General features: G+C 42.9%; 1 protein-coding gene across 1 annotated transcript in view; it reads right to left on the reverse strand.

The window, feature by feature from the left end:
* ISY1 (ISY1 splicing factor homolog) overlaps positions 1-20297 on the reverse strand; it is an 816689-nt gene that overhangs the window by 187898 nt on the left and 608494 nt on the right. Inside the window, exon 9 of the mRNA XM_044078094.1 lies at positions 4573-4697. Within this exon, the coding sequence (XP_043934029.1) occupies positions 4573-4697 (125 nt within the window). The remainder of the gene's footprint in view (positions 1-4572; positions 4698-20297) is intronic.

Consider the following 20297-nt stretch of genomic DNA (forward strand, 5'->3'; position numbering starts at 1 on the left):
AGTGTGTCTTGACCCCCTTGGGGGGAGGCTTTCCATGCTGTTTGTAGAAGAAATGGATGAAGTGTGCTATCCATTTTGAAATGGTTTGTTTGGAGATGGCTTTGCCTTCTGCCCCTGTAGCAAAGCTAGCCAGTAATTGATCAGACTTTCTGAAGGATTTAGTCCTGTCAAGACAGAATCTGAGCTGTCTGTGCACATCTAGAGAGTGAAGAATCCTTTCCCCCTTGTTCTGGGGATTGGGAAAAAAGGTGGGCAAATGAATGGATTGGTTGAGAGCCACACTGGAAACCACTTTGGGCATAAAGGATGGGTTAGTTCTAAGAGATACCCAGTCTACATGGAAAATGATGAAGGGTTCCACAGCCATGAGTGCTTGCAGCTCAGAGACCCTTCTGGCTAAAGTGATGGCCAGAAGGAATGCTGTTTTCCAGGAGAGAAATTTTAGCTCTGCAGAATAAGCTGGTTTGAAAGGGGGCAGGGTGAGCTTTTCCAAAACAAAGTTAAGATCCCAAGCTGGTGTTGGTGCCCTTCTTGCTAGCCCCTCTTAGGAACTGTTTGATCAAAGAGTGTGAAAAAAGGGGCTGCTCAGTGGGAAAATGAGCAGAAATAGCAGAGGCATGAATTTGTATAGAGGAGAAAGACAGGCCACTGTGTAGTAGGTAAGCTAAGTAATCCAGGATGAGAGGGAGGGAGGCTGTGCCGTATTGGCTCCCTTAGCCTGGATCCAGGTGCAGAACCTTTTCCATTTGTCTGTATAAGACTTTCTGGTGCTAGGATGTCTGGCCTCATGGATAACATCCAGAACCTGTTTACTGAGGTTGGCAGATTGGTTCGGGGTTAGGGAATAAGCCAAGCTGCCAAACTGAGAGTCTGCAATTGAAGATGCATGAATTCACCTTCCCTCTGGATCAGGAGGTTTGGAATCTGAGGAAGATGCCAGGGGGGAGCAGGGAGAGGCTGTGCAGCAAGGGGTACCAGTGCTGCCACAGCCAGTCTGAAGCTATCAGAATGGTCCTTGTTTTTCCTCCCTTATTCTGAGCAGTACCCTGGGGGTGAGTGGGAGGGGAGGAAAGGCATAAACCGATAGATTGACCCAGGGGACGGACAGGGCATCCACTTTCCAAGCCATGCAGTGATGCTCTCTGGTACAGACATTGCTGAGCTGATGGATGGCATGGGAGGCAAAGAGGTCGACCTTCGGGGTTCCCCATTTCTGAGTTATTACAGTGAAGGTACTTCTGTTGAGCTGCCACTCATGTGGGTCCAGAAGATTTCTGCTTAATTGGTCTGCCAGAGAGTTGAGAGAGCCTGGTAGGAATTGTGCTAACAGGTGGAGTTGCATGGCAGAGGCTGTGTGCCAAAGGGTGATGGCCAGCTTGCATAAAGGGTAGGAGTGAGTCCCTCCCTGCTTGTTGATGTACCACATCACAGTGGTGTTGTCTGTTTTGATCAGGAGAGCCCCTGGAGAGAGAAGGGGCTTGAAAGCTATCAAGGTGTACTGCACAGCCATCATCTCTTTTTGACTGATGTGCAGAGCGATTTGCTGTGGGCTCCATTGGCCCTGTATGCACCTGCCATCCAGCTGGGCACCCCAAGCGTAGTCTGATGTGTCTGTGGTGAGGGTCTGAGGGTGGGTGGGGAGAAAGGCATTCCCTTGTTGTTGGAGCATGCTGCTGCCCACCAAAGAAAATCTTTCCTGAGGCAAGGTAGAAGAGTTTCCATGTCCTGAGAGTGTTGGCACTAAAGGCTCTTTAGGTACCACTGAAGTTTCCTCATATGCAGTCTGGCATATGGAATGAGTAGTATGCAAGATGCCATGAACCCCAGAGCTTGCAGGATCTTCCTTGCAGTTAGCTGGGGCCTGGTGGAAAATCTTTCCTGAGGCAAGGTAGAAGAGTTTCCATGTCCTGAGAGTGTTGGCACTAAAGGCTCTTTAGGTACCACTGAAGTTTCCTCATATGCAGTCTGGCATATGGAATGAGTAGTATGCAAGATGCCATGAACCCCAGAGCTTGCAGGATCTTCCTTGCAGTTAGCTGGGGCCTGGTGGCTAGTTGGGAGAAGTAGGCTGGGGCCTGGTGGATAATTGAGAGAAGTAGGCTGTCAGGAAAATTTGTTTCTCTGGAGTAAGGTATGCCATCGTGGATGCTGTGTCCAGACTTACTCCCAGGAATATTATCCTTTACATGGGCACCTGTTTGGATTTCTTTTCATTGATTATGTACCCGAGGGAGGTTAATAGGGTCTTTAAAAAGGCCAGGTGCTTGAGCAGCTTTTCCTGGCTGTCTGCCTGAATAAGGCAGTCATCTAAGTATGGGTAAAACAGATTATTTCTTTGTCTGAAAAGGCAATGGCTGGAGACAGATATTTTGTGAAAACTCTGGAAGCAGTAGATAAGCCAAAGGGAAGCGCAGAGAACTGAAAGTGTTGAGATCTTGCCCTGAAGTGGAGATATTTCCTACATGATTCCCTAATAGGAATGTGGAGGTAGGCCTCTTTTAGATCTAAGGTGGCTAGCCAAGCGTCCTTGGAGAGCATGGGTAGCAGCTACTGGAGGGTGAGCATTTTGAATTTTGGGATCACCAGGAAGGTGTTTAGAATGGAAAGATCGAGGATGGGGCACCAGGTGCCTTCTTTTCTGGGCACCAGAAACAGTCTGGAGTAGAAACCTTGGCCTATCTGTTCTGCAGGAACATGCTCAATTGCCCTCCGAGAGAGCAGGGAAAGGATTTGCTTTCGAGTTTCTGCCCACTGATTTGGAGGTAGATCTGGGAACCCTTTTGGGATTGGAATGGTGTGGAAGGAAAATTTGTATCCCTGAGACACGATGTCCAGAACTCAGTGGTCCCTGACAATGGTGGTCCAGGTGCTTGAATGAAAGGAGAGTTTTCCTCCCAGGGTTAAGTGAAGGTGGGCAGTGGGAGGGGGTGGAGGTGGTGAGTCATTGTGTGTCCTTACCATAAGGGGGTGGCTTAAAACTGCCTGGTTTTGAAGTGGAGGTAGTCCACTGCTTAGATCTCTGCATTCCCTGGGTCTGCTGTCTGGGGGGGGTCTGCTTCCACAGGACCTCCGCTGGGCCGGTTTACTGGGAGCAGGAAAGGACCAGTGCTTGGAGGGACAATGCCTGCTGAACCTAGGGGGCAGGAAAGGAAGACATTTTTTGTTTAAGGAGTTCCAAGGTGTGTTGCTGAAATTTCAGTAAATGGAACTGACAATTTTGTACCCTGATAGTAAGAGCAGCTGAGGTATATACTTTTTTACCCCATCTGTCCAATGCTCATGAATCCCTGTCTGAGGGGGTGGGATTCTTAGCACAGGTTACTTTAATCCCTTTTGGCCCTTCAGGAATTACCTCAGGGTCAGCTGTAGGATTTTTAAACAGATATTTGTGTGAATCAGGGACTCTATAGTACCCGTCTGGTTTTCTGGGAGCAGATGGAAGGACGTCAGGAGTCAAACTGGATTTGAGGAAAACATCCCAATACAACATCCAGGATTGGGGAGATGGCTAAGGGTCTGTGCTGTGGAAGATCTAGGAATTCCCTGTGTCTCTTTTTAGACTGAGGGTAGTCCTGACTCTCCCATTAGAGATGCTCCCCCTTAGGGTATGCAGGGTTTCCCCAAAGGAAAAATCCTCTGGGTGAGAGGCTGAAGGAATGGAATCCTCTATCAGAATCCTCATAAGTGGAGAGGGGTTGCATGTCTTCACATTCAGATGCATCAGATTCATCTGACTCTTGTTCAGACAAAACTACAGGGGACAGATCTCTTTTCCTTTTGGAAGGGGTAGCTGGGCCTCCCCTGATTAGCATGAAAAGGTCTTCCACCATTTTAAGCATTTGAGACTGAGGCAAGGTAGCAGGTGCCTGAGAGTGGGTCGTCGGTTTCTTGGGTGTAGTTCATATCCTGGGCCTAAGAAACTCGGTAGTTTTAGAAAGAATGGTAGTCACGAAAGAAGACGTCGGTTTGTGCTGAGATTCGGTAGTGCGGAGGACTTCCTCGGAAGCTGGTGCCTGCTCAGTGGCTCCAGACCCATCCGAGGGTGATATATATATATATATATATATATATATATAGATAGATAGATAGATATGAAAATGATGGTATACACTGAATACTGCATTGCAAAGCAAATTCTCTGCACAGAAAGTGCCATACTTAAAATGAGCGTGCAAAACCTTTAGAAACTCAAACATTTAGAGAGTTACAATCAGATTCACTAACTTAGCATTTAATGAAAATGTTCCTGGTGATGCGAGAAGATCCATCAGAAACCCTCTAGAGCACTGCTAACAAGCTGTGTGTGATGTCAGCAATACTGAAGTTCAAAAATTCTTTCAAAATTGATTGCTAGTGGAAAAAGGTGCAGAAAATTGTAGATTATGGTGGGGTTTTGTACAACGAAGTGAAACAATGCAGTGATACAAAACAGATCTATTACAAGGCTGAAATCATTATCTTTAAATACTATACATACAAGCATCATCCTGTTTTGTGCTCAATATGGTTTATGGGTTTTTCCAGTTAATTTTTCAGTGATATACTTAGCTGCTGCACACTGCATTAACTTACCTCATCATCAACTGCATAAATATTTACTTCATCATCATCATCATCATCATCATCTTCTTCCTTTTCTCCTTTCTCATGCCTTGAAAGTTTCTCCTTCTTCCATCTCTCCACTGCTTCTGTTATGACTAAGGAAGAAAACTTCATTAACAGATGTAATCTTAGTTTTTATATTAAAACTCCAACAAAAGGCAAGTGACACCATATTTTTTATGTGTGCTGGTCATCAAGCCCTTGACACAACTGTGGCCATTTATTCCCCATTACTGAAGGAAGAAATGATCATGGCACAGCCACCATCTCAGCAGCCATGATTGATTCCTATTTTTACTTGTTCTGAACTCTCTGCTAGGAGATGACATGCAGATATGGGGGACTGACATACCTTCCATTTTGAGTGTGTGCATTGCCATGTATGCTCTACTAAGTCTGCCGAGCTCATGAATGCAACCAAAACACTACATACTGTTGTGTACAACTCACCAGTAGGTGCCGGCATTGCAGCCATCTGTAATACCTCCCTCTCACCAGGAAAGGTGCGGTGGCACCAGCCATTCACTCTTACACTCTTGCATTGTCTATCTGATCCTGGGTTGTCAGACTACAGTCAGGAATTTATCTCACTGCTCCATGGAGCAGACTATTTGCTAAACAGTTTTGCTTCATGCCCTGTGAACTCTGTTTTAACACAATCACTTTACAGTACACTAACAGTATCTCTTAGAAAAATGCATACTTGCCAACCTTCTCTTTTGACTTTATCCAAGTTATTAACTGTTTGCATTTATCACTTCAAACAACTTACACAGTTATAGCAGATGAAGATAGCATGTATACCATTTTAACATTAAATGTTTTATCAAAATTGAACAAGGCGGTTTGGGATTACCCGAATGGAAGGGGTATTTCAGAGCTAAACAGTTAAGGCTCCCATTCATAGCACAAGCAGAAACCAATAATTCAAAGTGTAAAGCGATGACAATTAAATGGGGGAAGTTCAAGAAACAAGTAGAGACTGGGGTTTTGGATGCAGATCCATATGGAGAATAACAACACCATGCAAACATTATATTTATAAAGTAGCAGAAAGTATTCTAACAACTAAGCCAATACGGGAATGGAGAAAGGAGATTCTGCTGATAGGGATGACTGCAATTAGGAGATATAGAGAATAGGCAAGAGGGACTGGAATTTATTAGAGAAAACTGGTACAAGAACCAAGGTATTGGGAGCAAATAATAAGAGAGGGAAAGGTAAGAGAATGGGAAAAGGCCAAGAATTTATTTGGACTGCAGGATAGAGATTGGGACTGATATCAGAGTATAGAAAATGAGAAAGAAATAAGTGGACTCTAAGTGAAAAAACAGCAAAGTTTTTAGTAGAATCTAGAAAAGAAGCTACTATTAAAAAAGGAATAATTAGTACAGCAAACAAAATATACAGGGTGATTAACTATAAGAATCAATGAAAGGAGGTTAGAAAAGATTGGGAAGAGAGATTGGATAAGCAATTCACAAAGATACAATGAAGGATATATGTACATCTCCCAAATATGTAACAAAGTCTAGAAGATTTAGGATCTTTGCTTGGAAGTGTTTACATGGGTATTTTGTTCTTTATTTCTTTGTTGTTTATAGCACTTTGTGTACTGTGTATTTTTTCTAGCTAGTTTCACTGTGTGTGAGGTATAAACTGGAAATTGTCCACTGTTATTAAGCATCTGTTGGGTTGTTTGTTTATGATAACTTGTTGCAGTTAAACTCTTTTTTTCTAGTGGCTCCTTTAGCTGTTTAAAACTTTCATTTAAAGGCTCACTGCTGCTTTTCAGCTGTGAGTAACATTTCTGCAGTTTGTTCTAAGTAGTGGGGATATTTGTAGCATTTCCATATTCAGGCTTGTATTTGGGCCTAGTGTTTGTGGAGGCTGTGTGTCTGAGCACATAATTCAGGGACATCTTGTTTTAGCCAAAGCCATCAGGCATTTCAGTGAGAGAGAATTGTTTGAGGTCATTGGCTGACTGAGGTCTCCTGGACTACAGCTTAGACTAAGCACCTCATTGTTTCTTTTGAGATTTCTTTCTTAAAAGCTGTCTCAGGTTTCAACTTTCTGTTACCTAAGAAGCTCAGTTGTGAGTGTTCAGCCATTTTACAGTGAGCTGATCGAAGGAAGGACACTCAGCAAACTCGAGCTACAATATATAACATTAAGTATCCTGTTTTTGTTTATTTTGTTCTTTATTTCTTTGTTGTTTATAGCACTTTGTGTACTGTGTATTTTTTCTAGCTAGTTTCACTGTGTGTGAGGTATAAACTGGAAATTGTCCACTCTTATTAAGCATCTGTTGGGTTGTTTGTTTATGATAACTTGTTGCAGTTAAACTCTTTTTCTAGTGGCTCCTTTAGCTGTTTAAAACTTTCATTTAAAGGTTCACTGCTGCTTTTCAGCTGTGAGTAACATTTCTGCTGTTTGTTTCCCACCCTCCCTCTCTGTTGGTATAGTGTTTTTATAGTTGGTGGCTTTGCAGTTGCCCCCTAGTGTAAATTTGATCTGGGACCCTCCTCCCAGTCTAGTGTCATTACCTCATTCTACCCAGTACAGGGAAAGCATTTGAGAAGGCCAATCAGCTTAGTTTCTGCTACTCCTTTCTTTCCTTTCTCTCTTTCCAAAAAAAAAAAAAAAAATGATCTGCTTTTACTGTATTTGTGTTTTTCCTACTTTATTTTGCTTTTCGTCATCTTAAAAGTACTCAATTGTATTTATTACTGCTTGGTGTAACTCATTGTAAGCCTTTTAGTTTAAGCACCTGGGCTTCAGACCAGTTTTACATTAGGAAGGTTTGTGGTCTGCACTGTAGTGGCAGAACAGGTAGCTTACATCCTTCTAAGTTGGGAACTGCTGATTGAGGGCTCAGTGTCTGTTATTCTAAAAGTGTATTAATTCTGGTTTAAGCACTTTGGCTTGAGGCCAGTTATTTTACATTAAGAGGGTTCGTGTTCTGCACTCTTGTGGGAGGAGAGGCTGGACTCTGTCCTTCTGAGCTGGGAATTTCTGGTTAAAGCTTATAGCGCCTGCATATTTGAACTGCTTCTTACTGAAATTGGTACACCTCATTTGTTGTAGCATAGACTAGATCCAGGCCTGCTGAATCTAGCTTTGTTTGTATAACTTGAGCACTAATCCAGGCATTCTTTAAAGTATTCAGTTGTATTTATTACTGCTGGTAGTAACTTGATTAAAGTGTAGCTATCATTTCTAAGTCTTTTGGATTAAGCACTTGGGCTTCAGACCAGTTGTTTTACATTAGGAAGGTTTGTGGCCTGCACTATGGTGGCAGGACAGGTAGCTTACATCCTTCTAAGTTGGGAACTGCTGATTGAGAGCTCAGTGTCTGTTATTCTAAAAGTGTATTAGTTCTGGTTTAAGCACTTGGGCTTCAGGCCAGTTATTTTACGTTAAGAAGGACTGCGGTCGGCACTCTTGTGGGAGGAGAGGCTGGACTCTGCCCTTCTGAGCAGGGAATTTCTGGTTAGAGGCTTATAGTGCCTGCATATTCTAACTGTTTCTTACTGAAATTGGTACACCTTGTTTGCTGTAGCATAGACTAGATCCAAGCCTGCTGAATCTAGCTTTATTTGTATGCTTGTTGTTTGTTTATTTCCCTGAAATGCTAATTCCACCTAAAACGCGGCCTTTTAGCACTTCTGTGGATCCCTAGTGATATCTGCATTGCTTACTGTACTTATTTCCTTGTTTCACTTGAAAGAAAGTTACTGTTTGTCGTTTTTGCATTTAAGTTACCTGTAACACATTGCATTTAAGTTACCTGGCACTTGCTCACTAAAGCAATTATATAAGTCAGCACTAATAAATTAAAAGCACTACACCCTCACAAACTCCCCTTGAGTACCTTGTTCCCCATTGGCCCTTTTTTCAATTATAAAGGAATTCCCAATACTATTCTAGCATGTCCAAAGGTCAGTTGTCAATCTCCTCTCCGGTCCAGCTGGTGAATCTGGGAATCTTGAGGCAATGTTACAACTGCCTCATGTACACAGACAACCCTCTCCTCCTCCCAACAAATTCCAACACATGTGAGAGATGCAACCATATAGTCAAACTGGAGGCTAAGCTCTCTCAACTCAGTACTGGCGTAACCAGTCAGGAGGAGAAGGAAACCACACTCACTACAATTCCAGTCTCACATAGACCTACCACAACAACAAACCAAACACATAAACACACAAAAACATACTCGGAGGCTCTAAATAAAAATCTGCCTAAGCAGCAGAGACTTCCAAAGCAGACACCCAAGCAACCGCTACCCCAAAACAAAACACGTGCAACACATAGCTCACAAAGCCAGTGTGCCAAACAGTCACAGCCCTTAAGGCTAAACAACACACCTGATACACTTGTAATAGGTGACTCTATCGTCAGGCACACTGACGTCCCGCTCACCAGGCTGAACAAGGAGAAGGTCAAGGTGAGCTGCCTGTCGGGCGCTAGGATCCGCCACATAACACAAGCACTCAAGTCACTCCAAGGCAAGTACAAATATGACTCAGTCATTGTCCATGCTGGTGTGAATGACCTGAGACGTCCCTCCCTGGACTACATGAAAAGAGACATAGAGGAGCTCTCTGAGCATGTAGCCCAGGCTGGTATGACCCTGACCTTGAGTAGCATCTTACCCTCACCAAGAATGATGCCACAATATGAAGACAAGATGATCAATTTCAACAATTGGCTTAAGTGTTGGTGTCATTCAAAGGGGATCCAATGCCTGTCAGCCTGGGATGACATGCTCGACAAGCCACGATGCTTCGCTAGGGACGGCTTGCACCTGTCACCTCTGGGCTTTGGATATTGGCAAAGGCTCTTGCTACCCCCGTAGTGCCTATTTTAGGCAAGGCTCAAAAGACAAACCCACCTCCATAGGTATTACAAGGGATAAGAAACTAAGAGTAATGCTACTCAATGCCAGAAGTCTAAACCTCAAGATGCACGTTTCGAAACTCTCCTTAGCATGGAGAACATAGATATCTGTGCAGTAACAGAAACCTGGTTCAAGGCTCCTGAGAGCACCCCAGCACTACCAGGTTATACCTCATACCATGCTTTTCGGCCCCAAAACTTGGACCGAACCACGGAGAGGGAGTATCAATATTCGTCAAAGATACCCACACCTCCAGGTTGGTGGCACAGCACGAAGCATCAGAGACTATCCATGTGCAACTAACTGTGGGTAAAACTGCCTTCCAATTTATAGCCTGCTACAGACCACCCTCCAAAACACAGGAACCCCACTTGGCCTTCCTGAGAATACTGGAAAATATGAAGGTCTCTCCAAACACCATTATATTGGGCGACTTCAACTACCCAAACATAGACTGGGAGCATTACACTAGCTCCAACACCTAGCCCAAAGGTTCCTAGAATTTATAAACTCAAATGCTATGGAACAACTTGTTACCACTCCCACAGGAGGGGAAAACATACTGGACCTGATCATCACCAACATGGGGACACTATGCTCCAGACCAGAAGTGTATCCCTCACTGGTAAGATCAGACCATAAACTAATCTCACTGGATATTCACATCCCGACCCCACCCCTGCCCAGAAAACCACAGTGAAAAACTTCTCTAAAGCAAATTTCACACACCTCAAAACCGAGGCAAATCCTTCAAAGCCCCGGCCTGTGGAAAATACGTCCCAGACCGCAGAATCCTTTATAAACGCATTCTATGAACACCTTCAGGAATGCATGGATCATGCAATCCCAAATAAAACCAAGACCCAATCCTCCAAAGGCAGGCGTCCTGTCTGGTGGACCCCAGCCATAAACAAACTATACAATAGAAGGAGGAAGTTACTACATGATAGAGCAAAATCCCAAAAAGGGAAGGCATCTCTGATCAGTATTAGCAAAAACTACGGGCACTCATAAAATTGTCCAAGGCCAGCTTGAGAGAAAAATTGCACAGGACACTAAGGATAATCACAAGGCTTTCTTTAGTTATGTTAGGAACCTGGGTGGGAATTCCCAGATATGCTCAGAATTAGTCCAAAATGACAAAAATACACCGAGCCCACAGACATTGCCAACATCCTAGCTGACAGGTTCAGTGCAAACTTCTCCCTCTCCCCACCAAAAGGGCAAATATCTATCCCAACAGAGTGCTGCCCCTGACATCTCAGATGCTCAGGTAAGAGCCGCCCTCTCCAAAGCAAAAACACAGCATCAATGGGACCAGATGGTGTCCCGGGCTCGTCCTACATGAACTCCAAGAAGAGCTAAACCCAAACATAAAACTACTGTTCAATCTTAGCCTTACTACAGGATATGTACCCAAAGAGTGGCGTACAGCAACAGTGGTCCCTCTCCACAAAGGTGGTGCCTCAATGGATCCTGGAAACTATCGCCCCATAAGCCTGACTAGCTTGGTCTGCAAAGCTATGGAAAGGATCATCATGGACCTCATAAATAAAGATATTGGGGACCTACAGACACTGGATCCTACCCAGTTTGGCTTTGTTAAGGGCAGACCCTGCCTCTTAAACCTGGTCGATTTCTTTGAAACAGTCACCAAGGCCATTGACGAGGGGAAGGTGGTCCACACAGCCTACCTGGACCTCGCAAAAGCCTTCGATACAACCCCACTCGGGCATTATAGATAAGATCACCAGCTTAAATATAAACCCCTATGTCACTAGATGGGTTGCAAACTGGCTCATGGACAGAACCCACATGGTTAGAATTGCTGGAGCCATGTCAGACTCCAAACCAGTTACAAGTGGCGTCCCACAAGGCTCAGTCCTGGGACCTCTCTTGTTCGGTATATATTTCTCGGCGGTACAGGCCAACACGGAAGGACTGTGGCTGACCAAGTTCGCAGATGACTGCAAACTGGGCGCCATAATCGACTCTCCAGCTGACACAAGCATCCTCCAAAAGGGCCTCATAGAAACAGACAACTGGTGCCAGAGCCATGGCCTCAAGCTAAACGCCAAAAGTGTATAGTCATCCCCTTTGGCAAAACAAAGTGCCCACAAATTACCACATAGGTGGTAATCCATTAAGTACAGAAGAAGTCATTAGGGACCTGGGGACCCAAGTTGATAGCAATCTCTCATTTGACAACCACGTGGCCAAAGTGGTTAGAAAACATTTTATATAGCCCACCTAATCATGAAGGGATTCACATCTAGATCAGGGGAGGTCATCGCCTCTTTACTCATCCCTCATCAGGCCCATAATTGAGTACAATGCCCTTTTGGGATGTACCTTACCAGACACCTGCAGCAACTGGAAAGACCCCAAAAGTACCTCACCAAGAGGATCAAAGGGCTCAAACAGATGCCATATGCTGCCCGGTTAAAGAAACTCCAGCTCTACTCAGTGGCATACCGCCTGCTCAGAGGCGATCTGTGCGTGACGTATAAAGCCATGTCCAACCCGGAATTAATGGACATGCTGCACCTCAGAAAATCCAAATCCCATTGAGCTACGCTCGAGAGACTTGAACCTCAGCACTGAAATAAATAGGACATGCTGGAGGGACAGATTCATAACCCAGAGGCTCCCTTCACTCTGGAATAAAATCCCAGTCCAGGTTAGGCAGAGTCCCACATTGACTCTCTTCAAGAGGAATCTTGATGAGTGGATGGGAGATCGTAGGTTTACCCCGGCTATCACTTCTGTGTCACTGTTAGACAGAGGCACAGTATACTAACCTCAAAAAAAGGCATAGCAAAATTAATTTAAAATGGGTGGCGAAAGCCAAACACACTCTGGCTAGGCTTATAAATGCCCTAGGGCAGATAGCCTAGTATGAACCTATGAACCTATTTTTATACCCCAGGTAGACTCCAAAGGATTTTTCCTCAGGTAGACAGCAAATGTTGGAGGCGTGATGGGGAAGAAAGAGATAACTGTGAACATATTTTCTGGGGGTGTAATGAGTTGGCAAACTTTAAAGATTCCCTGCAGACTTCTCTGTCAGAGATACTGGGTGAGCAAATTGGTGCAACCAAGGAAATTATTTTTTTTTTAGCTATGATACAGAATTGGAATTGCTTAGATATAGTAAGGCTTTGCTGTGTCTAATTATGATAGCTGCCAAAAAAGCAACTACTAGAAAATTGAAATCCAAGTCTAAACCAGCTTTACTAGAAGTAGTGAATATACTAACAGATAAAACAACTGGAATTTGGATCTTTAGAAAATGGCAGGTGCAAATTACATAGCAAAAAAACGGGAACTGTGGGAACAATACATGCAGAGGAGGAATGAGGTTTAGAAGCAGGCAGGATTTGAATGGACTCTATAATGTTTGACTGACAATGACTGGACAGATTATAAGTGATGTATAATGCTTGCAACTACAATTATGTCAACATGGTTTGTGATGTATAACATTTGCAACTAAAATTATGTCAATATGTTTTGTTTTCATTTATATAAATGCATGACTCCCTATGTCATACATGATAATTTAATAAACACATTCTTGTTTAAATTAAAAAAATGTTTTATCAAAAGGCACAGATATGGGCACTGGTATTCAAAGACATATCTGGAGATCTGTACAAGCATCTTATGCAGCATATCGCACATGCTGGCACCTACTATCCCAGATTCAAGTACACAAACCAGGGCAGTGGGCACTGGTGTACCAAATGCCATCCTGTGCTCCTGAATGGTACAGAACCCACATAGCACACTAGGGTATGTGGTGTATGAAATTATCCTGTGCCTGGGATGTTTGACAGTGCTATGTAGACAAACAGTGCTGCATAGCACAGCAGAGACAGGTAGATCAGTAAAGTATGTTATAATTTACAACCTATCTGCAAGTAGCTCCACAGTAAAGTATAAAATATTTTACTGAGCTGCTTCACACTGTTGTGCTGTAGTCCACTGTCTTATCATTCCCTATACAAGACGGCAGACTGGGGGTCATTCTACCTGCTCAACTGCCTTGCAATTACCTATGAGCCTAAACATTGGAGAAAAAACTGAAATTACTGTATTAAGAATGTTTGCAGGAGAAGTTATTACTGCCTATAGCATGCCCTGAAGTTAAAATAGGGGGGACATTATCTTTGTTACAAAAAACAGGAAGTGAAAACTTACATTCAGGAGTAAGGACAGACTCTTATAGTTGCTTGAAAAATTCAACTAATTCCAGCACAATGTAGAAACTCCCTTATAAAAAATACACACATTTTATATATATATATATATATATATATATATATATATATATATATATATATATATATATATATATATAAACCCATACCACAGAATCCCACAGGTAAGCAGTCAGGGAAAAGGTACAGAAAGTACTTAAACCTAAGAGTTATATCTCAGTGCACTGGTTCCCAAGCCTGGTGGATCTATAACATTTTGCAATGACATTAAGAAATTAAACAGCATCTCTAAATTTGATACATATCCCATTTCCAGAGTGGAAGACTTGACTAAAGAATTGGACAAGGCAAGGTTTCTTTCCACTTTGAATCTAGCCAAAGGTTACTGGCAAACAGTACTATTCCCACAGGCTAAGGAAAAGATGACATTAATTACACCTGATGGACTCCTCCACTACAAGATCCTTCCTTGTGGTCTCTACGAAGCACCCACAACATTCATGAGGCTGCTGAATAAGATTCAAACCCCCACACCAGATATGCCACAACCTAACTGGACGATGCTGAAATATTCACCAAAGACTGGGAAAGTCATCTCCCTAAAGTTCAAGCCATTTTGAATTCCTTCTCCCAAGCTGGATTTAAAGATAACCCTGCTAAGTGCAAGTTAGGCATAGCAGAAACTCACTGTTTGGGATATAAAATAGGCAGAGGGACTGTGAAACCACACACTGAAAAGGTTGAGGCAATTTAGAAAAGGTCCATGCTAACTACAGCAAAAGCAAATTAAGGCATCTTTAGGCTTAGTAAGCTACTACTGCAAATTCATACCAGACCTTGCTACTACCAATTGTACCTGATACTGACCTAACAAATGGCAAGGCTCCATTTAATGTTCAATGGACAATAGAAGCTAAACAAGCCTTTGGGAAACTGATGTCCACAGTGCTTGGAACTTATAATAGCCCCTGACCTCTTCAAACAGTTCCTGGTGCAGGATACTTCTGAAGAGGGCATCAGTGCAGTTTCTTTCCAGATGGCATAGGAGGAAAGTAGAGTTGTCTAAGTAAACTTACCATAAAAGTATATGTCGGAGTGATTTCTGCTGCAGTAGTCTCAGCTATATGGGTTATATCCTGCTAAGGATATAACAGTGGACAACTTCTAAAGCTTCAGGGCACCTTCCATATGCCCAAACAGCTTGAATGCAGCTGAGTAAAATCAGAACTTTCCTGTCAACAGAGACAGGGAGGTTAAAGCCCTTACCAGGACAATGATAAGAAGATAAATGTATATGGTTACAGTATAGTAGATTCAAACCAAAGGGTAAAAAAGGACACAAAGAAAAAGCAATCAGTAAAAACTGCAAGAAAAACTCAGTCAAGCTAGCGTTTTTCACTAAGTGATCCCTTAAACTTCCAGTAATATAGTACCATGGGGGATATGAAATGACTCCTTAAGGGCATCAAGTGTTTTAGCTACATGGTTTCTGAATGTCCCTAACTTTTTTTTTTTACTTTACAAGGTTTTATGGTAATATTCAGGCTAATAAAGCCAAACCCTACTAGATGTGGAGCTGCATGTTTCAGCATTTTTAGTGACCTCATCAGCACAAAATAAGTGAATAGTTTAGCTATACTTCAATAACACAGGATCCTTAAACACAACTAATGCCCATAAAGATTAAGGTGCCTACAGATGATCCCAACTAACATCCAAACCAAAGGGTAAAAAAAGGCATACAAGGCACCTTAAACCCAACTGATGCCCATAAGGATTAAAGACCCTGTGTTTCTGAAGTACAGCCAAACTATCCACTTATGCTATGCTGATGAGGTCAATAAAAAGGCCGAAACATGTGCACTCACAGCTTCTGGGGTTTGGCTTCACTGGCCTGAATGTTACCATAAAGACTTAAAAAGTAAAAAAAAAGTCATGGACATTCTGAAGTCGTGTAGCTAAAACACTTGGTCCTTTAAGGGTCATTTGCATATGTCTCATGGGCCTCTATTACAAGAGGTTTAAGGTATCACACAGTGAAAACTCTTGCTTTGCTGAGTTTTTCTTGCAGTTTTACTGTACAGCATAGTAGATCACAATATCACTACATCAAGCATGAAACAGCCGACATGATAATGCAAACTACCACACTACTGAAAACACACAGTGAACCTAATGAAGTTAGCAAAAAATAACGTGCTTTCTTTTTGCATTCCTTCCATTATAACCACCTCATAACTCTAGTCTGAAATTTGCCTTGTTAGTGGGCATGTTACAGAAAGTTTTTTTTTTTTATTTAAGCTGCAGGGTTAGGGTTAGAATGCAACCCTAACCCTATACCTTAATTTAAAAAAGAAAAAACATTTTTGGTAACACTACCACAAAACAAGACAGACTCACACACACAAGCACCAACACATACATACACCACTAAAACTATCCCCTTGCACAAGTCTTATCCTAACCCTAAAATACAGACAATCGCACATACACTAAATCTATTCCCTTCCCTAACCCTTACTTTAACCCTAAACCACAAACATTTGCTAGCACACACCATCCTAATATAAACCCCATTTACCTGTACCCACAAAGCAAACATCAAATAAAACTTCTGTTCATGAAACCAGACATTTAAACAGACAACCACATACTTCCAGCTGTCAACCAAAGCAATGAGCAACCAAACTTACTGCAGTTTTATATATATATATATATATATATATATATATATATATATATATATATAACATACACACCTCCAGGCTATTCAAACAATAATGCACACCAAAGAGACACTCACCACACTGAGACCCTATTCAAATCATAGATAGGGACAGGGCCCCAACTAAGACTCAAGATGCCCACTCCACCAATCTGTACCTCTTTGAATCTTATCAAGATTCAACCCTTTACCCCAATCCTGGGTGACTTTAACTATCTAACCACAGACTGGAAGAAAGTACAGTTGTGTACACTTACCATAAAGCTAGATGTTCGAGTGTATTCACTGTTGCAGTCATTACATTTGGGGTAATCCTGCTGGCAGGTTGCCCTCAGTCGGCCTGAATTCCAAAGTCTTGGGTCCTGCGTCGGCTGCTGTTGCCCCTTCCCTGACGTCAGGTCGTCAGGGGTATAAAAGAAGCAGCCAATGCCATTTTCTTCAGTTTTTCTTGCCCCAGATGTCAGGTACCCCCTAAAAGGGTAGACAAAATTTTTATATATATATATATATATATATATATATATATATATATATAAATAAATACATGCACCAATATAAACTTTACCTTCATCTACAAGCAAATACACCACATAGGTTGTATAAATCAGAGAAGGAAAGAAAAGTTCCAGCAGAAAAAAGGGGGATGGTGGGTGGGTAACCTCGGACTGCAACAGTGAATACACTCGAACATCTACATTTATGGTAATTGTACACAACTGTACTATGTTCTTCGTGTTTCACTGTTGCAGTCATTACATTTGGGTAGAGTCCCAAAGCTATGGTTGGGAGGCTGGAGCCAAACAGCATTAGGAGTGGCTATGAGGCCCTGCAAAACTGCAGTGGCAAAGCCTGCCCTGGATTTAGAGTAGAGTGGCAGATGACAGTGCTTTGTAAAGGTGTGCACTGAACTCCAAGTAGCAGCCTCTAAAATGTCCTTGGTTGGTACTGCCCTGAGAAAGGCTGCTGAAGTGGCTGCAGTTCTGGTGGAATGTGGTCTAATGCCCTTAGGCACTGGCTTGCCATGGTGTAAATAGCAGAAACGAATGCAGCGGCCTATCCACTTTGAAATAGTCTGCTTTGAGATAGCCTTTCCTTGTGATCCTGCAGCATATGCCACTAGTAATTGCTCTGTCTTCCTGAAAACTTTGGTTCTGTCCAAGTAGAATCTAAGCTGTCTGTGTAAGTCCAAAGAATGCAGAATTCTCTCCCCCTTGTTCTGTGGATTTGGATAAAAAGTTGACAGATGAATAGTTTGGTTAAGAGCCACACTGGACACCACCTTATGCATAAATGTTGGGTTTGTCCTTAGTGAGACCCTGTCTGGATAAATAATGATAAAAGGTTCCACAGCCATGAGTGCCTGTAGCTCTGAAACTTGTCTTGCAGAAGTTATTGCTACGAGCAGAGCTGTTTTCCAAGATAAAAACTTTATATCAGCACTAGCAGCTGGCTCAAAAGGAGGCAGGGTGAGTTTTTCCAAGACATAGTTGAGGTCTCATGCAGGTATTGGTGATCTCCTTGGGGGCCTTAAATTTTGGCTCCTCTGAGGTACTGCTTTAATAAAGGATGAGAAAAGATTGGTGGCTCTGTATTGTAATGAGCAGAAATGGCAGAGGCATGAATTTTAATTGATGAAAAAGATAGGCCTTTGTCCACCATCTCAGTTAAGTATTGCAAAATCTGAGGAATATTTGGTACAGCTGTATCAGTTCCTTGTGCCTGGTTCCAAGCACAGAATCTCTTCCATTTCCCAGCATAAGATTTTCTAGTACTAGGCCTTCTGGCTTCCAAAATGACATCCATCACAGCTTTACTGAGAGGTGTGTTTTGTCTGACTACATTATCCGCCATGCTGCCAGGTTTAAAGTACTGAGTTGGCTGTGCAGGATCTGACTGTTTTGCTGGGACAGTAGATGAGGTATTTGAGGTAAGGTCCAAGCTGGGCATTGAGACAAGTTCCTTAGGATTGGATACCAGTACTGGCGGGCCAGTCTGGGGCAATCAGTATCATCTCTGGCTCCTCCTGTCTGACCTTTAGGAGTACCTTGGGGAGGAGAGGCAGTGGAGGAAAGGCATAAACTGATAGGTTTTTCCAGCTGAAAGATAGGGCGTCCACTTTCAATGCTTGTCTGTGATAAGTCCTTGTGCAGAATCTTTTTAGTTGGTAGTTGTGAGGGGAGGCAAATAGATCTATGTCCGGGCATCTCCATTTCCTTGTTATCATGCTGAAGACTTGTGGATCCAGCTGCCACTTGTGGGGATCCATGAGGTTTCTGCTTAGTTCATCTGCCAGAGTGTTTTCCTTTCCTGGCAGGAACTGTGCCTGCAGATGTACTTGGTAAGTCAATGCTGTGTTCCATAAAGTCATGGTTAGTCTGCAAAGGGGGTAAGAATGTGTGCCCCCCTGCTTGTTTATATACCACATGACCGTGGTGTTATCTGTCTTTATCAGTAGTTGTCCCGGATGAAGCAGGTCCTTGAAGGCTGTCAGGGCATTTTGAACAGCTAGCATCTCTTTTTGATTGATATGCAGATGCAGATGCATTTGGTTTGAGGACCATGTGACCTGAATGCATTTTCCTGCCATGTGGGCCCCCAGGCATAATCTGATGCATCCGTTGTTAGTGTCTGCCTGGCTGGGGGTAATGTGAACGGCTGTTCCTTGTTCTGGTGACAAGCCTTCGCCCACCATCGAAACTCCTGTTGCAGGCAGGGAATGAGAGTAATCATTGTTTCCAGCCTGTGGCAATGTTGAGTCCAAACACTTTTTAGGTACCTTTGAAGTTTCCTCATATGCAGTCTTGCATGTGGAATTAGTAGGATGCAGAATGCCATGAAGCCCAAAGCCTGCAGAATTTTTCTTGCAGATAACTGGGCCTTTGTTACCAACATTTTGAAATAGGTAGTCAGTTGCCTTTGTTTGTCTGGCGTGAGATAAGCCATCTGGGCAGTTGTATTTAAGCTTGCACCCAGGAATATTATCTCTTGAGAGGGTACTAGTTTTGATTTCTTTTCGTTTACTGTGTACCCTAGGCATGTTAGAAGTCTTTTCGCAAATGCCAGATGCTGTAGAAGAATGTCCTTGTTGTCTGCTTGAATTAGACAGTCGTCCAACTAAGGATATATTTGTATTCCTCTGTCTGCAGAATGCAATTACTGGTGCCAGGTACTTTGTAAAGACCCTGGGCACAGTAGATAAGCCAAAGGGCAGTGCAGAGAATTGGTAAAGCATTGAACCAGCCTTGAATCTGAGGTATCTTCTGCATGATTGTCTGATTGGGACATGCAGATATGCCTCTTTTAGGTCTAAAGTCACGAGCCAAGCATTCTTGCCCAGCATGGGCAGAAGCTGCTGCAAAGTCAACATTTTGAATTTTGGTATATCCAGGAATGTGTTCAGAATAGATAGGTCCAGTATTGGACTCCAGGCCTTGTCCTTTCTGGGTACCAAGAACAGTCTTGAATAAAATTCTTGTCCCTGCTCTTGCTCTGGTACTTGTTGAATGGCCCCCATGTCCATGAGGGATGAGACTTGTTTTAGCACCTCTGCCCATTGATTATTTGGCAGATCTGGCCAGCCGTTTGCCTTTGGCAGGGTATGGAAATGGAACTTGTAGCCTTATGACACTATATTTAGAACCCACTTGTCCTGGGTTATAATGTACCAATTTTGAGAAAAAAGTTATAATTTTCCCCTAAGGGTGCTGCCAAGAGATAAGTGCTTGGTGCAGGCAGGGGGAAGTCAATGGGACTGTTTCCTGTATGATTGTGATTTGTCTTCTCCAACTTTGGAGGTAGAAGCACCCCATTGCTTTGACCTGTATGAACCTTGCCCCTGGGATCT

Source organism: Protopterus annectens, chromosome 7.part0 (genome assembly GCF_019279795.1).
Source record: "Protopterus annectens isolate FY-2018-M chromosome 7.part0, PAN1.0, whole genome shotgun sequence".
Lineage (NCBI taxonomy): Eukaryota > Metazoa > Chordata > Ceratodontiformes > Protopteridae > Protopterus > Protopterus annectens.